Source organism: Ovis canadensis, chromosome 1 (assembly GCF_042477335.2).
Source record: "Ovis canadensis isolate MfBH-ARS-UI-01 breed Bighorn chromosome 1, ARS-UI_OviCan_v2, whole genome shotgun sequence".
Taxonomy (NCBI): domain Eukaryota; kingdom Metazoa; phylum Chordata; class Mammalia; order Artiodactyla; family Bovidae; genus Ovis; species Ovis canadensis.
Window position 1 is genome coordinate 138,190,522 of NC_091245.1, and position 18,758 is coordinate 138,209,279.

An 18,758-nucleotide genomic window follows, 5' to 3' on the forward strand; every position below is an offset into this window, starting at 1 on the left:
TCTGTAATTAAATATGTATTTTTCCAAGGACGCAGACTCCATCCCCACCTTCGAATCACTCTGGATCCACCAGGGCTGGACCCCGGCAGTCATTGAATCGGTGATGCCATCCAACCATCAAATATTTTCAATTGTTATTGTTATTGAATCAATAAGTCGTGTCCAACTCTTCAAACTCCATGGACTACAGCATGTCAGGCTTTCCTGTCCATCACCATCTCCTGGAGCTTGCCCAAGTTGCCATCATTGAATCGGTGATGCCATCCAACCATCTCATCCTCTGTCATCCTCTTCTCCTTCTGTCTTCAGTTTTTGCCAACATCAGAGTCTTTTCCAATAAGTCAGCTGTTGGCATTAGGTGGCCAAAGTATTGAGGGTTCAACTTCAACATCAGTTCTTCCAATGAATATTTAGGGTTGATTTCCTTTAGGAGTGACTGGATTTATCTCCTTGCTGTCCAAGGACTCTCCAGAGTCTTCTCCAACAACACAGTTGGAAAGCATCAATTTTTCAGTACTCTGCCTTCTTTACTGTCCAGTTCTCACATCCGTATATGACTACTGGAAAGACCATTGCTTGACTATCTTCACCTTTGTTGGCAAAACGATGTCTCTAATTTTTAACACACTGTCTAGGTTTGTCATAGCTTTCCTATGAAGTTAGAAGCAATTGTCTAATTGCTTAGACATTTGCAGTGGTTTTAGAGCACAAAAGACAAAATCTGTCACTGCTTCCACCTTTTCCCCTTCTATTTGCCATGAAGTGATGAGACCAGATGCCATGACCTTAGTTTTGGGTTTTTTTTTCAATAATGAGTTTTAAGCTGACTCTTTTACTCTACTCCTTCACCCTCATCTGGAGACTCTTTCGGCTTTCTGTCATTAAAGTGGTATCCCAGCAATCAAACTGAGTTTCATCCATCCCAACATTTTGCATGATTGTATACTGCATGTAAGTTAAATAAGCAGGTGACAACCGCCTTGATGTACTGTTTCCCCAGTTTTGAACCAGTTTGTTGTTCCATGTCTGTTGTACCTTCCCCCTTGATTTTCACTTCTCTTTTTCTTCAGCTTTCTGTAGAGCCTGCTCAGACAACCACTTTGCCTTCTTGCATTTCTTTTTCTTTGGAATGGTTTTGTTTGCTGCCTCCTGTACAATATTACAAACCTCTGTCCAAAGTTCTTCAGGCACTCTGTTTACTAGATCTAATCCCTTGAATCTATTTATCACCCCCATTGTATATTCATAGGGGATTTAATTTAAGCTATACCTGACTGGCCTAGTAGTTTTCCCTACTTTCTTTAGTTTAAGCCTGAATTTTGCTATGAGGAGCTGATGATCTGAGCCACAGTCAACTCTAGGTCTTGTTTTTGCTGACTATATTCAGCCACTCCATCGTCAGCTAAAGAATGTAATTATTCTGATTTCACATTGACCATTTGGTGAGGTCCATGTGTATAGTTGTCTCTTGTGTGGTTGTAAAAGGGTGTTTGCTATAATCAGTTCTGTTATATATAGCTGTATATAGTTCTGTTATATATTTTGTTCTCTTGGCAGAATTCTGTTAGCCTTTGCTCTGCTTCATTTTTTACTCCAAGGTCAAACATCACAGATATTTCTTGACTTCCTACTTTTGCCTTCTAATCCCCTATGATGAACAGCACATCTTTTTTTGGTGTCAGTTCTAGGAAGTCTCCCAGGTCTTCATAGAACTGATTAACTTCAGCTTCTTTGGCATCAGTGGTTGGGGCATAAACTTGGATTACTATGATGTTGAATGGTTTGCCTTGGTAACAAACCAAGGCTATTCTGTCATTTTTGAGGTTATACCAAGAACTGCATTTTTCATTATTTTGTTTATTATAAGGGCTACTCCATTTATTCCTTTGGATTCTTGCCCACAGGTGTAGATGTAATGGTCACCAGAAATTCACCCATTCCTGTCCATTTTACTTCACTGATTCCTAAGATAATGTTTATTTTTCCCCTGTCCTGCTCGACCATGACCAATTTGACTTGCATGGACCTAACATTCCAGGTTCATATGCAATACGGTTCTTTGTGGCATCAGATTTTCTGGAGCTGTTAGTAGCTGTCCTCCAGTCTCCCCAGCAGTACATTGGACACCTTACGACCTGGGGGGTTATCTTTCAGTGTCATACCTTTTTGCCTCTTATACAGTCCATGGGGTTCCCATGCTAGTATATTGGAGTGGTTTGCCATTCCTTCCAGTGGATCAAGTTTTGTCAGAACATTTCACTATGACTGGTCCATCTTGGGTGGCCCTACATGGTGTGGCTCATATTTTCATTGAGTTATGCAAGCCCCTTCATCACAGCAAGGGAAATATATTCAGTTGAATACCACTGTTATTACTTTCTAATAATACCTTTGTTTCTAAACATTTTAACCTTTATATTCATGAACATCATCTTTGCACATGTCCATTTTTGTGGGTTTAGCTGAAGTATTAATCATGGTTTTAATCAAGTTCTGATGGGTGCAGAATTAAGTAAATAACATAACTTTGAATGGAGACCAAGCATCATTGAAATATAGATTATTTAACAGCATCTCTTCTTCTTGACAAATATACATTTAAAAAAATAGACGTGTTTATTTCACACTATTTATTTCTATTTTATAACTGTGTATTCATAGTCAGAGCAGTAACTAATTTCCTGACACATTTTTATTTCAGTAAAATCAATCACATTTTGAAAGCACCACTTTCTTAAACAGCAAGACCAGTTCAGGAAAGTCCAAATATGAACCATACTTCCATTATTTTGATATATTTGCATAAATTTATTAATATTTATTTATTTATTTATTTTAATGGGTGCACGTGTGTTCCCCATCCTGAACTCCCCCTCCCACCACCTTCCTCATCCCATCCCTCTGGGTGATCCCAGTGCACCAGCCCCAAGCATCTTGTATCATGCATCGAAGTTGGACTGGCGATTTGTTTCACATATGATAATATACATGTCTCAATGCCATTCTCACAAATCATCCCATCCTCGATGAATATATATTTAAACAGGAGATTTTCTCCTACACTGATACAAATTTTATGTGAAATATCTCAATTTTGATATTCACATGTACTTTCATTGAAGAAGAAACATCATTTTTAAAATGTTATAACACATATATATGAAATTTAGAAAGATGGTAATGATAACCCTTAATGCGAGACAGCAAAAGAGACACAGATGTAAGGAACAGACTTTTGGACTCTGTGGGAGAGGGAGAGGGTGGGATGATTTGGGAGAATGGCATTGAAACGTGTATACTATCGTGTAAGAGACGAATCGCTAGTCTAGTTTTGATACAGGATACAGGATGCCTGGGGCTGGTGCACTGCGATGACCCAGAGAGATGATATGGGGAGGGTGGTGGGAGGGGGGTTCAGGGTTGGGAACTCGTGTACACCTGTGGTGGATTCATGTCAATGTATGGCAAAACCAATACAGTATTTAAAGTAAAAAAATAAAATTTAAGTTAAAAAAAGGTTATTTGTCAATACATGCTATTGATAATGATAATGTGATAGTCAGTTTACAAATATTTATCCAAAAATAATTAAGGATTTCAAGATACATACTCAGGTTCTGTTAGTGGTGTGGTTTCATTTGGCTCATTTACTGGGCTCCCATCTTCATGATTAGTAATTCTTTCATCCTCTGTTCTCATCTCCACTATTGGTTCTTTTGATCCATCTTTCCTAGAAAAATAAAGAAAAATAAAATCTTACCTATAAAATGCAAGAGTGGATGCATTATGGAACATAGCTAAAAATCTCCACAAAATCTCATCACCCTTTAAATAAATCCAATGTGGCTAGAATGGAATATTTACTAAGAATCTTGTTTCCATTGAAATTTATCTAGCCAAATATTGTTCAAAAAAAAAAAAAAAATGGAAAGAAGAAATTCCATTTTGTCCAGAATTCTTTTCAACAAAACTGTGTTAAATATTCCACAAAATAATTCAAATTTAAAATTTGATCATTCACTTCTGGGAAATAAATAAAAATATTTTGACACATAAAATTCATGACATGAGGTATCTGGGTATAATTCCCTTTTCCCATGTGGTAACAAAGGGGGCTGGATTTGGGTATCCCTGTTCACGCATGTTGAAAAGCAAATTACACACACACGGGGGTGCAGTTGGTAAAGAATCCACCTGCCAATGCAGGAGACAAAAGAGCCATGGCTTTGATCCCTGGGTCTGGAAGGAACCCTTGAGAAAGGAACACTCCAGTGTTCTTGCCTGGAGAATTCCATGGACAGAGTCTGGCCGGCCCTAGTCCATGGGGTTACAGAGCCAGACACAACCGAGCACACATGCACTAGAACACACACTCATATACACACACTGCTAGTCACCTGCTATTCTTTTTTATATTTTATTGCTTTATTTTTTTTTACAACTTGCTTATATAAATCTGATTAGGTAAATTCTCTTCTAAAAAGTGAACATTTACACAAAACTTTCTTATTTATTTACCTATTTGATTTTTTAAAAAGCAAAATGTGTTTCCCATCAGAGTAACAAGCCAATACCAGGGACTAGTTCGTTTTTCCTTACATTTATATCTCTGAAACTTAGATGTGCATGTGCTAAGTTGCTTCAGTCGTGTCTGCCTCTTTGCAACCCTATGTTCAGTAGCCTGCCAGGCTCCTCTGTCCATGGGATTCTCCAGGCAAGAATACTGGAGTGGGTTGCCATTCCCTTCTGCAAGGGATCTTCCTGACCCAGGGATCGAATCTGTGTCTCTTATATTTGCATTGGCAAGAGCATTCTTTACCACTGGCGCCAAAGTGCCTGGTTATCTAGGTGTTCAATAGTATTTGCTATTGCAAATCAATGCTTGGGTAAATGAGAGTATGCATGTAGTTTGAGAAAATAGTAATCATTAGCCAGTTTATAAGATAAACTGAGAATTCAAGATAAATGCTAATTTACAATAAAAGCCAAATAATGGGATATTCTAGTTTACACAAATGCTATCTTGCATACTATCGACTTTCTCATTTTTTCTGCAATATAAAATTCTTCAAATAAAGATGCTCTAAGTGTGTAGTTAATGTGTTTTGTAATGAATATACTCAGTCTTATAACTTCTGATCACATCAAAAGACTAGTCTAAGAATGCTTGAGATCATGTTTAGAAAATATTACATATTCAATAAATCAAATTAATTATATCCTATCTGTCATTGAGATTTTCTATATATTTTTCAGTTGAAACAATGACTTTTTGAAAAATTTAAAAACTTTTTCCCTAAGGCAGGGAAAATCATGATTTTAAAAGCTATGATGGACAACAAGAATGGAATGAACCATGTGCTTTCATCTTTCCAAGACTTTAAGATTAATCAATCTCAGCAGGAATTACAAACAGAAGTGTTGATGGATAAACCACCAATTAATAAAGTCAAACAGAAGCAAACGACAGAGCTTGGACAGATCTGCTTGTTTTGCACGTGGTCACCAACATCCTTCTAGACAAGTAAGACAAAACAAGAGGTTCTTTCTGATTTCTCTCTTGCTGTCACCTCAAAGTCAAATCAGCTCCCAGTAGTTGGCTATACCTCATCTATATCTGGATGGTATACTCGTTCATATGTCTATATGCTACTATCTTGGTACAGAAGACCATCTCTTTCCACCTGAAATATTTAAAGATTCTCCTATCTATTCTCCTTTTCTTTATATCTTTCCTTTACACCTACCAACCTTCCAGTAATCCATTCTTCAAAGCAACTAAATAAATCTTTACAAAATAATTAAAAAACTAATTCACTTTCTATTTAAAAAATATTTAACCCAACAAGATTTAATCCCTTTGTACTCAGATAATTCTCCTAACTAATATTGGTACCAGTTTCTTTACCTGTCTTACTCCACTCAGATCTACTTCGTGCTTAACATAGCTCATTCCTGCCTTAACAGCCTCTGTACTATTGTTGCACCTGATTAGAATGCTCTTCCTCTTGATCATTATATTTGTGACTCTTGATCACTCACTCTTCAGTTTAGTTTCACCTCCAGCTAGAGGTCTTTAGTGACTGAAACTCTAGTAACAGTACACCATTCTGTTTTTCTTTATTTTTTTAGTGCTGTCACTAAAAATAGTTTCAATTTTAGCATTTATTATCTGTATTCTTACATCATAATGTGAATTCCATGTGAATAAAATTCTTGTGTTTTGTTCACCACTTTATCCCTAGGTTGTATGGCAGTGCTTGTTACCTAATACTTGTTCCATTTAGTTAATAGTAGAGCAATGGCACCCCACTCCAGTACTCTTGCCTGGAAAATTCCATGGATGGAGGAGCCTGCTGGGCTGCAGTCCATGGGGTCACTAAGGGTCGAACACAACTGAGCAACTTCACTTGCACTTTTCACTTTCATGCATTGGAGGAGGAAATGGCAATCCACTCCAGTGTTCTTGCCTGGAGAATCCCAGGGACGGGAGAGCCTGGTGGGCTGCCATCTATGGGGTCACACAGAGTCGGACACGACTGAAGCGACTTAGCAGCAGCAGCAGCAGAGCAAGAATGAGTATATACAAAATTCAGTTTTGAGTCATTTGTGCATATATATGTATCATGTGTATATAATATATGTATAATTATGTTAAATAGTATGTTGTTTTCTGTATATGGAAAAATGAACTAAAGTTAAATTTGGTGATACATTTCTTTAGTTAATCAGGCAATTTAAAAGTACAGCAAGTTATGAGAAAGTGTATGTTTCTATGAGGATAGCAAGAGATAGTGAATAGGAATAGATCTCATTGTATTCAATATGTCATATGTTCATTATTCTTTCAAGCATTAAAATAGTCTAATTTCATTTTGTTCTTTGCTATCCACTCTGTCCAACAACTAAGCAGGTGACACTTTGGGATATTTAAACTAATTTTTTAACTGAAAATGTGTACTATTCATTTTACTATCCCTTTCAGTTCAGTTCAGTTCAGTCGCTCAGTCGTGTCCAACTCTTTGCGACCCCATGAATCACAGCACGCCAGGCCTCCCTGTCCATCACCAACTCCCGGAGTTCACTTGGACTCGCGTCCATCGAGTCAGTGATGCCATCCAGCCATCTCATCCTCAGTTGTCCCCTTCTTCTCCTGTCCCCAATCCCTCCCAGCATCAAAGTCTTCTCCAATGAGTCAACTCTTCCCATGAGGTGGCCAAAGTACTGGAGTTTCAGCTTTAGCATCATTCCTTCCAAAGAAATCCAGGGTTGATCTCCTTCCGAATGGACTGGTTGGATCTCCTTGCAGTCCAAGGGACTCTCAAAAGTCTTCTCCAACACCACAAAAGGTGAAAATATTCCTTACATAATATCTATAATAAATGGTCATAGATGAAATGCCTGCTGCTGCTGCTGCTAAGTCACTTCAGTCATGTCCAACTCTGTGCGACCCCAAAGAGGGCAGCCCACCAGGCTCCCCCGTCCCTGGGATTCTCCAGGCAAGAACACTGGAGTGGGTTGCCATTTCCTTCTCCAGTGCATGAAAGTGAAAGTGAAGTCACTCAGTCGTGTTTGACTCTTAGTGACCCCATGGACTGCAGCTTACCAGGCTCCTCCATCCATGGTATTTTCCAGGCAAGAGTACAGGAGTGGGGTGCCACTGCCTTCTCCAAGATGAAATGCCTAGTAAGCGTGAAATGGGTTTGGAGATTAAAAGTAAAACAAAGCAGTGCAGCCATGCAAAAATGAATTCTCCTCTATCCTTAAGTCTAAGAAATAATGCATGAAACCATAAAATGCCTAAATATATGAATCAAGAATGAATTGAAATGACTCAACAATAAAATGAAATGAATCACTGACAAATAGAACACCATGAATGAATTCTAAAACATTATGTTGAATGAAAGAAGCCAGACACATATCAAGTTTTATAAGAGCTAAAAGTTATCTATGGTGAAAAAAATCAGAATAGTAGTTGCCTGGGAGAGAGGGAGTTACCTGGAATAGTGTGGTCTTGTCTGGGTAGGAACATGAGAGAACTTTTGAAGTTGATGCTAATATGGAACATTTTTTTGCATATCACTCAGAGTTTTACATAAAGAAAATGTAAATTTTGAACTCCTTGTAGTGATATAAAAAGTCTTTCATTACTGTGACACAGATGTCTGATACTCACAGGTATGCAGCTTTTCCTTCTTCGAGTTCTTTACTTTTACCACTGGAGCCACTTTTCTTCCCACACATTCTCCTGGTGATACACATCAATAACCCACACTGTCGAATAAAGAAGCAGCTGACATCTGTTACCACCAGGATTAGCAAGAGTGCGGCGACTCCCAGACCAATGACTGCTCCAAGCCCAAGACCATTAAAAAGGGTGTCTTAAAAATAAAAGAAAATAATTGTATTAAACCTCAAGTTAGAAAAGATTATACCGTTATTTTTAAAAAGAAATCATCTTATCTGAGAAATATTCAACTTAAGAGACAAGAAAATATCTTTACTAGCACACGTCAATTTCATGAGCTATTGTCTGGTTTTCAAACAATGTTTTAAGCAACTGACATGTTAGAATCTGAAATATCTTTTACAAATTTTCTTCAGAAAAAACACTCTAACTCTAGTTTACAGTATACTTCTTGATTACCTTTGGGGAAGATAATGAATATTTTATTATAACCCTAATTGTACTCTACAAGAAAGTTAGAGTCATTTTTAAGATCATCACTTTGTTCAAAGAAAAAAAATATAATCAATACTCCTGTAAGAGATGTGTTAAATAGATGTTCTATTTGGAATAATGTTAGTTTTAAGACTTAGTCTTGAAATGATGCTATAGCACTTTGCTTTGACAGAGGATACACTTTAAAATATCAGCCTGGAAATATTTCAAAAACCATCATTTTTATCAGAATGTAACTGCTTTTCAATGTGTTAGTTTCTGCTGTACAACAATGTGAATCAGTCATATGTGTACATACATCCTGTCCTTTTTGAGCCTCCCTCCCACTACCCCTGTCTGGCCCCTCTACGTCATCACAGAACAGAGCTAAGCTCCCTGTACTATACAGCAACTTCCCACTGGCTACGTGCTAATATTTTACACGTGGTAGTGTGGATATGTCAGTGGTACTCTCTCAATTTGTTCCATCCTCTCCTCCATCCTGCTGTGTCCACAAGTTCATTCTCTACATCTGCATCTCTATTCCTGTTCTGCATCATTTTAGAATAAAATATTTACTTGTATTTTTCCAGTTAATAGTTTAACAAATCACATTAGACCAGAGGCAAACTTTAACAGAGTTGTGAGCTTTCTGAAGTCATATCCATGATGGACTCAATGGACATGAATTTGAGTAAGCTCTGGGAGTTGGTGATGGACAGGGAAGCCAGGCATGCTGCAGTCCATGGGGTCACAAAGAGTTGAACACGACTGAGCAACTGAACTGACTGGCTGAAGTCATATCATGAAAAGGTAGGGAAAGATGGGAGGCACTTTTTCATGACATGTGGTTGGAGGAAATTCCACAAGTCATACACAAAGGATTCATGAAAGAGGTGATAGAGAATAGGGTGGAATAGACTGACTAACAGAGTAGAAATAGCAAGAGGGATAATGCAGCAAAAATTAATCAAATATTATATGCCTGTAGTTGAATATGAAGGGCAATTCCTCAACTATAACAATGCAGATAGGAAAGAGAGCATAACGGAAAGATAGAAGATTAAACTGGAGATATGTGTTATCTAGAGGTAAAAAACAGAAGCATATGACAGTTACATAAAATTGTTCAAAATGACCATGATGATGTTAAAATTTGCCTATATAACATTATAAACATAATTATCATTTTAAATGATAAAATACATTTACCACTCAGTATCACAATAGCATGCTCAATCTGTGAGTGGTGTGCAATTCAAGTGACAGATACAGAAGCAAATTTGGGTTTTGAGAAAACTACTTCTGAAAAAAATATATATGCAAAATAAAGATTTTCTAAGTCATATTTTTAAAGTTAGGTCTAATATATTTTAACCACGATTGAAGAAATTGTGATCCAAAGGAACTGATATAAGAGTTCTTATGTTGAATTTTCTACTAACAGGCCAATCTTGAATATATCACACCTGTCTGAATACTAGTTTATTTTTCTGAATTTCATATCTAAATTTTTTTTTCAGGAAATACATATTATTTATATATCCATAACAGGCTTGCCTTGTGGTTCAGTGGTATACTATAGAATCTGCCTGCCAATTCAGGAGACACAGGTTTGATCCCTGGGTTGGGGAGATTCCCTGGAGGAGGAAATGGCAACCCACTCCAGTGCTCTTTCCTGGGAAATCCCATGGACAAAGGAGTCTCGAGGATTACAGTTAATGAGGTCACAAAAGAGGGATACTTAGTAACTAAACAATAACAACATATTTCTTAACACTCCCAGAGTTTGCAGGTAGAGTCGTAAAAATCCTTCTGTGACATGGTGCCTGGCACTTACTCAGGCGACCTCATGGTTCACCTGTGTTGCTGCTGCTGCTGCTCCTGAGTCGCTTCAGTTGTGTCCGACTCTGTGTGACCCCATAGACAGCAGCCCACCAGGCTTCCCCGTCCCTGGGATTCTCCAGGCAAGAACACTGGAATGGGTTGGATTTCCTTCTCCAATGCATGAAAGTGAAAAGTGCAAGTGAAGTCTCTCAGTCGTGTTTGACTCTTAGTGACCCCATGGACTGCAACCCACCAGGCTCCTCCATCCACGGGATTCTCCAGGCAAGAGTACTGGAGTGGGTGCCATCACCTGTGCTAGAACACAGATATTCCTGTACAGCATCCTGTGTTGTTGCAAATAAGAATTCTTTAACCACAGAATCAACAAACCTGAAACTCACATGCCTTTAAAAATTGTCATTTTGATTACAATTATTTTATTTCCCATAATTAGAAACAGGCAATAGAAACACAGTGTTGGAGGAAAAAAAATTTTCATGCCTTTTCAGAATCTCCTTCCCCCATCGAAGTTTACATGCTATTTAGATGGTTTTAGTGTAGAAAAATTGCCTAGTGCGAATCCAGAGAAATTATTAACTTTGAGGGAACTATTCTCTTATCATATGAACCCACTTTAAGGAAAAACTAGAGAAACAAAATATTTTTCAGCCATGGGAATTTGGTATTTTTTTCATGTAAAGTTTCAATATACAAATGGACAATGAGATTCCAAATATTATTTTAAAATTTTCAAAGATGTATCTGTATGCACTATTAAAAAACCTAGTACCTCATGCTAGAAAAATAATGTAACAAGAAAACTAGGTTTTGTTTCAGCACTTTAAACAATTATATTTTTCTTTCATTATTCCTTTTCAAATATAAATGACCCTCACCAGAATCTACTGTTACAATAAAGACATTTCCTTATGAGAGATCTTTGATTTTATGTAAAGCAAAAATATGTTTTTCAGTGTTAATTTTAATTACTTTGGATTTGCCTCACATGATTCAACCACCAAAGTTCAGACAAGAAGAGTAAAAAAATAATGATTTGATTGAGTGTAAGCCCCTGTGGATATAGTGACTCAAATGGACATTTGAACTTCAATTACTTCTTTCCTACTTCATTTAGATTCCTCTCACATGCATATCTAGTCAAAGTTTTAGGCAATGAATCCCACAGCTCAATGATGATATATCTGGTCAATGACATAAATCCCCATTTACTATTTTTAAAATGTGAAGACTTTTGCTTTGTTAGAAAAGGCACTGAATCTGGCATCAGAAAATCCTGCTTCCATCACTTACTCCTCCATATCCTTTGTTGAGTCAGTTAACTTTTCTCTAAGGCTGAGATGCCTCTTTATTGAAAATGGGGACACTTTGGAAAACAATCTCTACAAACTAAGCCATGAAGTTGTTGGAAAGACCTGTGAATATAATAATGTATTTAAATCACAAGGTATTCTAACATGTATACTATCATGTAAGAATTGAATCGCCAGTCTATATCTGACGCAGGATACAGCATGCTTGGGGCTGGTGCATGGGGATGACCCAGAGAGATGTTATGGGGAGGGAGGTGGGAGGGGGGTTCATGTTTGGGAACGCATGTAAGAATTAAAGATTTTAAAATTTAAAAAATAAAAAACTAAAAAAAAAAGGAAAAAAAATAAATAAATCACAAGGTAAAAATTTAACAAGTATCATTATTATTATCACAAAATTCTGTGGAAATGCAGTTTTGGTGAAAAAATTGACTGTTTGAAATTAAATTAGTTCAATAAATATATTTCTTCATCAACAAACTTCAGAATCTCTTGTTAAGCATTGATTATTCTTCTGAGAATACAGTCACTGTTTTGAAATGACTTAGTTTTAGCTAGTTAGCTTTTAAATGATAAATATTTTATTTGTGACCTTTTTAGTATTAAACCAGTATATTGATCTGCTTAATTCCTGAGTTCAAAAAAGTGCTTAGAAACATTATATTTATAAAGCATCTTACAGTGGGGGAATAGTGACCTTAAGAGTTATTACTTTTTTCCTAGAGAAATGAAGTTATACCTTTTTAACTAATGATTACAAAGTTGGATGACTACGTAAAGTTACTTTTTAAGAAAAACTAAATATATATTTTGTCACTGCAAGGAATAGGCATGGATATCAAATAGGTTTATGTAATAAATATTTAATTACATTCTTTGGTGAAAGCTTTTTTTAGCTTAACAATATATTTCAGTTCAGTTTAGTTCAGTTGCTCAGTTGTGTCCGACTTTTTGCAACCCCATGAATCGCAGCACGCCAGGCCTCCCTGTCCATCACCAACAATATATTTAAATGTTTATATTTTCTCATATTCCATGAAGTTAAGCTATAATAATTATGAAAGCTAAATTTCCTTATATTTTCCTTCTTTCTTTTGCTACCAACTTGGTCTATTGTAGAAGTTCACTTATTTCTCTGGACTTCTCACAGAGTCATTACCATATATAGCATTGCATCAGTAGGATTTGGGGACTAGGAATGATTTATGTCCTTAGCAACATACAAAAAATCTTTATAAGTAAATTATGGTTTTAATTACTTAATACATTGAAACTAAGCATGACAATCATTTAAAGCATTTTAAAGATATCTTTTCTTTTTAGCTTCCCAGAATACTTACATATGTGCTTTATGACTTAAGTTTTATTTAACTCCATTACGAAAACAAAAATATTTTCAGGTTTCCACATTACAAGATAACCCTTAATATTAGATCTGTAGAACTGAAGACTATTTATTTAGCCAGAAGGCATGGCAACCCACTCCAATATTCTTGCCTGGAGAATCCATGGACAGAGGAGCCTGGCAGGCGACAGTCCATAGGGTCTCGAAGAGTCGCACAGAACTGAAGCAACTTAGTGCATATATATATATATATATATATATATATATATATGCCACACTGCATGGCTTCTGGGATCCTAGTTCCTGAACCAGGGATTGAACCCAAACCATGGCAATGAAAGCACCGAATCCTAATGACTAGACCAATAGGAAACTTCTCAGTTTTATGTTTTTTTTATACCTTGCTTAAGTCAAGATTTTACTCAGCGTTAAATGGGAAAAGGAAATGGCAAGCTACTCCAATATTCTTGTCTGGAGAATCCTGTGGACAGAGGAGGTTGGAGGGCTGCTGTCCATTGGGTGGCACAGAGTCGGACACGACTTAAAATGCATGCATGCATTGGAAAAGGAAATGGCAACCCACTCCAATATTCTTGTCTGGAGAATCCCAGGGACAGAGGAGCCTGGTGGGCTGCCATCTATGGGGTCGCAGAGTCGGACACAACTGAAGTGACTTAGCAGCAGCAGCAGCAGCATCAAATAGTCAAAATATAGTAATAAAACTAGTGAATAAATTAAAATGTGTAATTTGCTTGCATAAACATGTGAATATTCATTTTTTCTATGCTACTAGTAGAAAAACAACTATTTAAAAGTGGTAAAATAATGCAAATAATTATTTCTTGCTTTTCTGTATTTTTCTTGAATCCTTGTTTTCAGATTTTTTTTTTTGGTGTTCTTTTATATTTCTCTTTGAAAAGGGATTTCATGTTAGAATTAATAACATATAAATAATTTAGGTGTCAAAAATTCAAACATCTATTAGTACATACATATTTTATTATTGGAAGCAAATATGAGAATCAGCCTAAGAGAAGTTTTACAACAACCCTCCAAGCTGCACCCCCCATACTGTGAAAGCTAGAAATTGCCTAACTAAACCAATATGTAGCCCAAGAGCTAATGTAATTGCAATTTAATAGTCATCAAAATATAAAATCAAAACACTTAAATATGGGGGAAAAATCACAGCTGTCATATGCATGATTTTTTCATATTTCTGTTGCAGAAATTAGGTTACTGCTAAAAGCACCAAAATAATTTTCCATGAAATATTGTTTGATGCTAATACCTAAAAAAAAAAACAGTACATTTTATTTATAAAAGTACCATTGCGTTTAGATTCTTAAGTAGTTCAGTTTTTTATTTAACTCTCTATAGGTTGAGAATTACTTTTAGATTAGAAATTTGTGATAAAAATATAGAGAAAAAACTAAAAAAAATTTAAATGGTGATTAATTTAAATTTAAATGGTCCTAAATGGAGATTTGGTTGTTGCACCCAGAATAGTGGTAACTATTTTCATAAATGATAGTGCTAAATATACCCTGAGGTAGGAAATGGCAATCCACTTCAGTATTTTTGCCTGAAAAATCCATGGACAGAGGAGCCTGGTGGGCTACAGTCCATGGGATTGCAAAGAGACAAATATGACTGTGCAACTGAGCACACACACATTGATAAATATAGTTGAGTGTACAAAAGACTACAAGGAAAATGTTTGTTGTTCATCATGACCTTGAACAAATACTAATCTCTTCCACAATAGAGGTAGGTCTATTGGTCTCCTGTTTACACATTCTTCCTTCATTTTGCCTAGTGCATCATTTTCATATATCAAATGATTTATGGAAAACCTGTGTATAAATCTATACGCACATATGTTTCATCCTATGTGGAAAGAGAAGGAGCAGCCTGCTTTCTACATTTGAGCTCCTTCTAACCTGTCTTGGGGGACTTCCCTGGTAGTCCAGTGGTTAACACTCTGAGCTTCTATTGCTGTGGGGAAAGTTCCATCCCTGGCTTGGGAGCTAAGATCCTGAATCTTAGAAGAAAACAAACAAAGAAAACAAGCTGTGTTGGTCAGCAACTCAGCTAATTTAAAATCAGACATCTGGATTATCTGTAGACTTTTGTGTCTATATAGTTTCATTTTTTTTTTAAAGAACTATTAATTCACTTAGACTTCACAAACCTTCACTGAGTGCTTCAAAATTAGTTCAGCATTAGAGGGGTTTCCTGATATGTACTAAAAGGGATTAAAACTAACGTAAGTCTTTAGGCTTAACATACATTGATTGAAGTTCAGTTTTATTTATGAAGCATAAGTTTCCCTAATTTAATTTCATTCATTGGATTCTGTAAAACACAACAAAGGACCAAAAGGTAAGATTTTTAGATTAAGAAGGACCTAGAGTAATCTTCATGCATTATAAAAGGTACACTCTGGGGTAATATATATTTTAAATGAAAATCTATTAGATGAAAACACAGGCAGATCATTCATTGACATAATTCACAGAAAGATTCTCTTTGACCCACTTCCTAGAGTAATGGGAATAAAAACAAAAGTAAACTAATGGGACCTAATTGAATTTAAAAGCTTTTGCACAGCAAAGGAAACTGTAAATGAGATGAAAAGATAACTGTGAGAATGGAAGAAAATAATAGCAAAAGAAGCAACTGACAAAGGATCAATCTCCAAAATAAACAAGGAGCTCATTATCAGAAAAACAAACAACCTAGTCAAAAAATATGTGGAAGATCTAGACTGACATTTCTCAAAAGAAGAAAAACAGATGGTCAACAAACATGAAAAGATGAGCAACATTGTTTATTAATAAAGAAAATCTAAACAAAATTACAATGAGGTATCATCTACACCAGTGAGAATGGCCATAATAGAAACATCTATCTATCTATCTATCTATCTATCTATCTATCTATATATATATATATATATATATATATATATATATATAAAATGCTGGAGAACCTGTGGAGAAAGGGGCTTCCCTGGTGGCTTAGTGGTAAAGAATCTATCTGCCAGTGCAGGAACCACAGGTAAGATGCCTGAGACAGGAAGATCTCCTGGAGAAGGAAATGGCAACTTACTCTAGTATTCTTGTCTGGGAAATCCCATGGACAGAGGAACCTGGCATGCTACCGTCCATGGAGTTGCAGAGTTGGACACAACTTAGCCACTAAACAACAATGCTTGCACTGTAGGTGGAAACGTAAATTGATACAGCCACTATGGATAACAGTATGGAGGCTCCTTTAAAAACTAAAAATAAAACTACCATATGATCCAGCAATTCCATTACCAGGCATATACCCTGAGAAAACCATAATTCAAAAAGACACATGCATACCAATGCCCATTGCAGCACTACTGACAATAACCAGGACATGGAAGCAACCTAGATGTCCATTGGCAGAGGAATGAATGAAGAAGTTGTGATATATATATATCACATATATATACATATATATATATATATATATATATAATGGAATATTCAGTTCAGTTCAGTTGCTCAGTCGTGTCTGACTCTTTGCGACCCCATGAATCACAGCACGCCAGGCCTCCCTGTCCATCACCATCTCCTGGAGTTCACTCAAACTCACGTCCATTGAGTCAGATGATGCCATCCAGCCATCTCATCCTCTGTCGTCCCCTTTTCCTCCTGCCCCCAATTCCCCCCCAGCATCAGAGTCTTTTCCAATGAACCAACTCTTCACATGAGGTGGCCAAAGTACTGGAATTTCAGCTTTAGCATCAGTCCTTCCAAAGAACACCCAGGGCTGATCTCCTTCAGAATGGACTGGTTGGATCTCCTTGTGGTCCAAGGGACTCTCAAGAGTCTTACTCAGTCATAAAAGGAACAAATGTGAGTCAGTTGAAATGAGGTGGATGAACCTAGAGCCTGTTACACAGAGTGAAGTGAGAAAGAGAAAAGCAAATATTTCATGTTAACACATATATAAGAAGTCTAGGAAAATGGTGCTGATGATCCTATTTTCAGGGCAGGAATAGTCACAGATGTAGGGAATGGACTTGTGGACAGAGCAGGGGATGAAGAGAGTGGGAAGAATGGAGAGAGCAGCACTGAAATATATACATTACCATGTGTAAAATAGACAGATGGTGGGAAGTTGTGGTATAGCATTGGGAGAACAGCCTGGTGCTCTGTGACAACCTAGAGGGGTGAGATGGGAGTGGATGGGAAGGAGGCTCCAGAGAGAGGGGATATATGTATACTTCTGGCTGCTTCACACTGTCAAATGGCAGAAACAACACAGCACTGTAAAGCAATTATCCTACAGTTAAAAATAAAAAACCTTACAAAGCATACCTAATATTCTAATTAAAAAGTGAACTTAAGATTTCATATAGTTTCTTGCTCTGTTATTTAGATTGTTGCTTTCCAAAATCACTTGTCATTCATATACCTGGAAATGATCTTAAATTGATTATTTGGTGTTCTGTGATATTTTTCCAGGATCCCTCAGAATCAACAAAGGGTAGGAAAATATAGCAAAAAGAGCTAAAGTATAGAAACAAGATTAAGGTCTAGACTATGTCAACAGAAAAAAAAAAGTATTTTTAAAAGACTTAAAAATGTTGATAAACTGTATAGCTTTATCAACAGTGGCGATATTGAAAATGAAGTATAATCACAGTATTGCCCACTATAGATTAAGCTGAAACCTTTACATTTTTTAACATAATCCACTCAAGAAAGATAATAATCTTTTCAATCCTGAGGAGTTGGGTAGAGAAAAGTTGTATTTATAAGACAATTTCCTATTGGAAATACCTAACTTGCTAAAGAGAACTTAAATTAGATATGTTTTGTCTTTAGGTTTGATAGTTTTCTCTCAGTTATATTCAATGAGGAATCAGGCATATTCATAGAAAATACCATTATTATGTACTTTAGATTTTTAGAAAAATGATTCCAAGTATCTACTTTTGTATATTTGAGACATGACTTCTGCAAGTGTAATCACAAGTAGAAAAAACAATGAAGACTCTTATTCAAGCATGTTATAAAATTCACTATTAAAGGGTAAACTTTTGAAACGACTGATATAACAAACTAAGAACAATGTCCCACTCTTTTCATTTCTCCACATACCACAGTTTTCTTCTATGTCATGACCATGGGTTTCCTGTATTCATACTGACTGTTGTTAATCCCTGAACTGATGGATCCATTCCATTTAATGTTTCTTAATTTTTTAATTGGAGGAAAATTGTTTTAGATGCTGTGTTTGTTTTTGCCATATAATTGATCCATTCAATTTGAATTCACATTTGATAAGCCTGTTTAGAGGGGTGAATTTGCCTTTAGAATCGGACCCCATTCCTGCCAGGGACACTCAGAGGGCTCAGGCAGGTGTTGTGTGCCTGGGACCTGGGAACCCCATGGAAACTGGGACAGAACTGTGCTTGAGAGTCTCCTGTGGAGGTATGGGTCAGTGGAGGACTGCGGCAAGGATAGGGCAACATGAGAAATGCTGGGCTGGATGAAGCACAAGCTGGAATCAAGGTTGCAGAGAGAAATATCAATAACCTTAGATA

At 36.5% G+C, this 18,758-nt stretch overlaps 1 protein-coding gene across 1 annotated transcript in view; it reads right to left on the reverse strand.

The window, feature by feature from the left end:
• Window positions 1-18,758, reverse strand: part of NCAM2 (neural cell adhesion molecule 2) — a 263,454-nt gene that overhangs the window by 4,084 nt on the left and 240,612 nt on the right. The window contains exons 15-16 of the mRNA XM_069589008.1: window positions 8,180-8,384; window positions 3,611-3,730 (exon numbers count right to left, since the gene is read on the reverse strand). Coding sequence (XP_069445109.1) covers window positions 3,611-3,730; window positions 8,180-8,384 — 325 coding nt within the window. The remainder of the gene's footprint in view (window positions 1-3,610; window positions 3,731-8,179; window positions 8,385-18,758) is intronic.